Source organism: Biomphalaria glabrata, chromosome 11 (genome assembly GCF_947242115.1).
Source record: "Biomphalaria glabrata chromosome 11, xgBioGlab47.1, whole genome shotgun sequence".
NCBI lineage: Eukaryota > Metazoa > Mollusca > Gastropoda > Planorbidae > Biomphalaria > Biomphalaria glabrata.
The window spans coordinates 36934904-36941140 of NC_074721.1; the positions used below are offsets into that span (position 1 = coordinate 36934904).

The 6237-nt window shown below is 37.4% G+C and overlaps 1 protein-coding gene across 1 annotated transcript; it reads right to left on the reverse strand.

Moving 5' to 3' along the window:
* Positions 1 to 1216: 1216 nt before the first annotated feature.
* On the reverse strand, positions 1217 to 2547 carry LOC106054921 (mannose-binding protein C-like). The gene is made up of 2 exons (XM_056004382.1): positions 2437 to 2547; positions 1217 to 1843 (listed from the first exon to the last, which is right to left on the reverse strand). The coding sequence occupies exons 1-2, from the start codon at positions 2492 to 2494 to the stop codon at positions 1272 to 1274; spliced, it is 630 nt and encodes a 209-aa protein (XP_055860357.1). The 5' UTR covers positions 2495 to 2547; the 3' UTR covers positions 1217 to 1271.
* Between the last annotated feature and the right edge of the window lie 3690 nt (positions 2548 to 6237).

Here is a 6237-nt window from a genome sequence, read left to right on the forward strand (position 1 = left end):
CGGTCCTAACGTAGGTAAAGGTACATTTTGAACTTTTTTTTTTGGGAGGGGGGGTGGATTTTCTATATTTTGTGTCGACGTTTCGGCGGGCCGGATGAAAGCACGTCGCTGACCGAATGTGGCCCGCGGGCCGTATTTTGGGAATCACTGATTTAATGGATTACAGGTAAATAGAAGAGATAAATTCGTCCTACGCATTTCACGTGACTATCTAGTCATGCCTAATAATCATTTTCTGTCTGAATGACACTACCAAGTAAATCGGCTAGAGAAGCAAAGAGAGTTGCGCGTTTAGAATTACAACTGAAATAAGCTCGGAGACATACATTTAAGAGGGTTTATTTGCCCTCATATAGATAGATAGATAGATAGATAGATAGATAGATAGATAGATAGATAGATAGGATGGCTGCCTGGTCGTGCGGTTAGCGCGCTGGACTGTCGTTCAGATTTATCGATGGTCGAGGGTTCAAACCCTGCCCGCTCCCATCCCCCGTCGTCCTGCGGGAGGTTTGGACTAGGAAGTAATTATCTTCAACTCTGAAGGAACATCCGAAACATGTAAAACAAACATAGATAGATAGATAGATAGATAGATAGATAGATAGATAGATATAAGATAGAGTGAGAAGACATATATATATATATTTGTCGACCGTCTTTCTCCATTCCTCTCTGTCTTTGCCTTGTTTAAAACCTCTATCTAAAACCGTCCATTCTTTTATGTTGTCCTCCCATCGCTTTCCCTTCTTCTTTTTCCTGGTACTGTTCCCTGAAGGAAGGTCTTTGCGAGCCTTGTGGATCTTGTAATATGGCCATATATTTTAAGATTGCGTTTCATTACAATAGTTTGCAGGTCATCATGGGGGTCCGATCGCTGCAGTAACCCTGTCTCTAATCTCTTGGTTTGTGATGCGGTCTTTGAAAGTTATGCCTAGGACCCTTCTATAGCATATACAAAGATGTATTTATTGATTGATAGTAGAGACTAATTAATTGTTAGATGAGTGTATTTACATACTACCAATAAAAAGAACAATTTATGTTCATTAACAACAAAGTATGTATATATTTTTATTTTCTTTTTGAACCCAGAAATACAAGTGGTCTATAATTTACTACATATTACATATTCCAGTTAAGTTTAAATGTTAACAAAAAATAACTATAAAAATTATAAAATATAACCTAAGAAAGAGAAACAAGAAAACATAAGTATTGCCATGAATATTTTATTAATCATATAGCTCACAACAAAGCGTGCGTATAAGCTATTTAGGTAGCTCACACATAAACCTGTCTTCAGAACTCCTGAAACCACAGGGTAGGTCATTCATCTTACCGCCGTAGTTTTTCCACAAATTCAAGCAATCTTCCTCTCCCAAATTATCAGGCTGTCCTGGAATCCAATCTAAAATTGGCACTGGCCCACCAGTTCTCTGAAACCTCCAGGTTCCTTCTGCTATGGCGTCAGACCCAGCGATGAGCACAATGTCTACTGCCGGTGTATTTAGAACAAAATTTTGCAAGGCCGTGTACTCTTTGTTGTCATTAACTTCTGCCAGGTAGCCGCCAAAAGCTGTGCAGTATGTCATGGCTTCATCAGAACTTTGGTAAGGAAACTTGGAGATGACGTACTTCTTGTTGTTATAGATCAGTGGAGGATGAAATAAGAGATTAGTGACATTCTCTACTTGATTCTTCAGAGCTTTGACACTGTTCTTCTCTTCGTTCGTCAGACACTGATACGTGCAGAGCTTTCTCTGTTGCTGGATGAGACTGTCGATGACGGATTGCAGATCAAGCTCGGGACGGTTACTTTTGCAAAGCGAATTTGAATCAGCTGAAACAGACATTTTAGGATGAATAGGTAATTTTACAAGCCAAAACTTGCAACAAATGTTATAGAGCAAACTCAGCTTTAGTATTATAATTAACATAAATGTATTTTAATCTTATCTTATTGATTACAGACGCTACCTCAATAGTGAAGATAATTGCGTCTTACGCATATCGACGACATGATTGTTAATTAGTGTGTACATGCACTTTTTAAAAAGAAAAGATATAATTTTTTTTGCCTGTTTTAACTCTTTATCTCCGTAATTATTTATCACATTGTGGTGGAATCAACGCTGGTATCGTCGGTTAGGAGACAAAGTGTTAAAACAGCAGAATTGAATGTTCGTTACGTTCAGTTTCTAACCAGTTTGTCTTCGTTATCGAAATTCAATCAATCATCCTTGGCGTGTTTTGGTTTATGTGGTAACACTACCCAAAGGCATACTTATTTACATTTCACTTTATTTAGTTCTAAAATTACATTGCAACATTAACTCTTTCTCTCCTAACTGGCGATACCAGCGTTGATTCCACCAGAATGTGGTAAATAATTACGGAGAGAAAGAGTTAATAATGCAAAGAAGAAAGACCTACCATTACAACTTATACATAGCAAGCCACACAACAAGATCAAGAGGTTTATGCTAACCATTCTCGATTTCCGGACACTAACTTATGGAAGCAGATTTGGAGGTGATATAAATGTATCCAATAACACAGTTTTTATAGTATTCTCTTGAAGTTACTTACATGTGACTAATTGTTTTTTAAAATTCTATACATTAGCCCGTAGTATTTTAACCTTACAATACCAACTTTCCCATGAAAGGCACCATATTGCACTGATGGTCTAGTTTCTTGAAGTCGCATCGTTTTTTGCATAAATTATACGACGCAGTAAACTTGTAAAGCAAATACAGGTTAGGTCTGAAACGTCGGGGCTTTGTGAGAGAAAATGCTAATTAAATGCGTTATAATTATTGAATTAACCGTTAAATGCAACTCTTCGTTATTCAATTTCAGCATCAGTTGGTTAAGACATTAGGCCATGCCGAAAGTTGTTGTTTTTTTTTTAGTTACGAATGAAAACATGAGTAGGCACTGAAACCTTAAGTGTAATTAAGTATTGAACTAGAGGCTTATTAGTGATGAGGGCTCATTGACAACTCAATTCAACTTTTTTTTTTCAAATCCAGTCAACGAATTTTCAGTTTCATTCTGACTCTATTTGAGGCGTGTCGAGGGTGTTGAGCTGATATGTGTGAAGATAAGGTAGGCTATGATTTTAATTTTACAATGTGATACGGCTTACACTTAGCTTCTGAAAGGATTATACTTCTGTCAATAGGTTCAAATGTTGAGTAGCGAACTGTAAGACAAACAATAAGCAGCGGCGGCTCTGCCCTGGAACACACATGGGGAAGAGAAAAAGAAAATATGGAGTGTATGAGAACAACTAGAACAACAAAATGGCAGGGGCAGGATGGACATGGACCCCAACTGAAGGGAGTAGCCCCTTAGAGAGTCGGATACTGTTGATGCTTATATTCCTGTGGCAGTCAAAAAGAGTTAAACAAGCCCAGTTAAGCCCGTTATATTTCAGCAGACTTTGATCATTAGGTGTATCTTTTTAGCCGTCTTTGTAAGGGAAAGAGTAACTGTTATTTTTTTATGTTGTCTGTCCGTCCCTCTGCCCGTCTGTAGTGTTTAGATCTCGAAAAGTATGAGAGCTACTGAAAATCTAATTTTATTATTATCCTTGGCGGCTTGCAAATTTTAAGTGCAACGACCATTTTCTTTGTCTTCTGATCTTTCATTAGGTGTATCTTTTTAGCAATCTTTGTAAGGGAAAGAGTTACTGTTAATTTTTATGTTGTCTGTCCGTCCCTCTGCCCGTCTGTAGTGTTTAGATCTCGAAAAGTATGAGAGCTACTGAAAATCTAATTTTATTATTATTCTTTGCGGCTTGCAAATTTTAGGTGCAACGACCATTTTCTTTGTCTTCTGATTGATAATGGTTTTATTTATTTTTTTATATAATTATGCAAGCAGTCAGTTTTTTTTCCAACAAAAAAAAAATACCAACTTAGTTTATCTTGGATAAAAATTAACATTCCAGTTTTAACAGTTTTAACCTGTAGTTCGTTCCTTCCTGGGTGCTTTATGCCCTTTATGCCTGGTCGTGCGGTTTGCGCGCTGGACTGTCGTTCAGCTTTATCGATGGTCCAGGGTTCAAACCCTGCCCGCTCCCATCCCCCGTCGTCCTGCGGGAGGTTTGGACTAGGAAGTAATTATCTTCAACTCTGAAGGCCTATCCGAAACATGTAAAATATTTTTAAATCTACACTAACTTCCATTATCGTCTTCGACGTTAGCTGCATCCAAGGGTGATCGACTGACTTCTAAGCCAATATTGTGCCCCAGCGATACCAGCGTTGATTCCACCAGAATGTGGTAAATAATTACGGAGAGAAAGAGTTAAATGTGTTAGAAAATTATTATCCTAGCACGGAAAGTTTGACAACCTTGCAAGCGTCTATGTATATAATTCTCTTCATGACTCAACAGTTTGGACAAAAAGTAAAGGAAATATCACTCTTTTATTTCTGCAAGTCGGACTAGAGTTACCACACGAAAAAAAAGATGGGGGGGGGGAGAACAGGTAGTATTCAGCATCGCTATATAGCAGGGCCGGACTTAACCATTGTGACCAAGTAACTTTAGCGGCGAAAAAAAAAGAGGAGGGGGAGAATACAATAATCTACTCTGTATTAACCAGTTACTAAATAGCAGGGCCGGACTCAACCGTTGTAGGGCCCTAAGCGAAACGGATTTCGCGGGGCCAAGTTTAGGTAGAGATACGGTGATAAGTGAAAATTAAGAGTTTGTATTAGAAAATAAATCCCTCTTTGCATTTTATTTATTCTTTACTACATAAAGAATTACTTTACGAGCCATGCGTGTAGCAAAGTCATACAGTATATCATAATAATTCTGTTTCCTACATAGATCACTCTCAATAGCAAAAATTACCAAGTGTTTCAATCTATCTTTGAGAATTGTTGACCTCAAGTAATTCTTCGTTAGTGTGAGGCGTGATAAGCCTCTTTCACCCAATGTCACAATTACGAGTATTGCATAATGCCGTTTTTTTTTTATCGCGCGTAGGGTTGGCGTTTTCCATATTGAAAGTGTTGTGGCTCTTCCGAGGTGTTGAATGTAATCAATACAATGATCATGAGGTAACCTTCAACCAAATCAGAAACACCGGCGAAAGGCCAAACAATCAATAAATAGTAGTCGACGCTAGTATCAAAACAATCATGAATACTTTAATACTCAAAAGGGATTCGTCCAATGTCTTTCCGTAAATCAGTATGTCTATTCTACTACTCTACCCGAAGCGTCTTCTTTTTAGCATCACTTAGAGCGTTCTTGTTTTTTAACTAACTTTACGTCATCGTCGCTAAGTAAAACTTTACCTTATTCCCGAAACAAATAACTTATTCCTAATCGTATCATAACAAATGACAGAAGATTTGAAATAGTTTTCAAAAGATTTTAATAATTTCCGATTTCCAGCACTTTTTCGTATATTTTGCAATTTCAGAAGATTTCCAGGAGCTTCTGGTAAATCAGGAGGCCGTGGGAAATCTGTTATAAAATGGTTTAATTTAATAAGTCGTTAGTCAAACTAACAATACAACAGTATCGGCAACACTTTCCACACGAGCACGTCTCCTCTTTTTGTATTGACGGTGATAGGGTTGTTGTCGTGGATAGTTTGTAGTTTATAACTTTTTATATTCTTTCTGGAAGTTTTGAAGCCTGCCTTTTTTTACATGCCTGAGTGGACACTTTGTGGCAGATATTGAGTTTGTGTTTCCACATCAAACTGTCTATGTAACCATTGTTTAAATTTAATTTTAATTCTGTCTTTGTGATATCAAGAGTTGGACAGTCAGAAATACTGTGCAAAACTAAGTGGTTAAACTGCATGCAGTAATGAAGTATAAGAATAAATACATACAGAAATAATGGATTGACATAAGATTCCTAACGGAGGAAATAATGTTAAATAATTTAAATAATCTTTTTATGAATACGATTGGTCAGCAAATATATCTTACTCAAAGTGATTAGCAATTTCTCCTGATGTACAGTTTTGTGTTATACAAATGTCAGCCAAACCAGTTAGTTTATAGTAGAGAATCATTAGCCTTGGCTGGCTACCCACCAGGAGACAGAAAGCTTCAAGCCTCATCTCTGCTTTGTGAGTCAATCCTAATGAATAATCAAGAGCCGGTAATCCTTAAGCAGCTTGCAGTCAAAAGCGGATTCTGAGTTTCCCACAATGGGGAGTGGTTTGACCAAGATACCCCCAGTATTAAAACT

Coding starts and splice junctions, on each gene's coding strand:
- LOC106054921 (XM_056004382.1), bottom strand. CDS start 2,494: ATGGTTAGCATAAACCTCTTGATCTTGTTGTGTGGCTTGCTATGTATA. Junction 1,844..2,436: donor GCTATGTATAAGTTGTAATG/GTAGGTCTTTCT, acceptor TGTCTGTTTCAG/CTGATTCAAATTCGCTTTGC.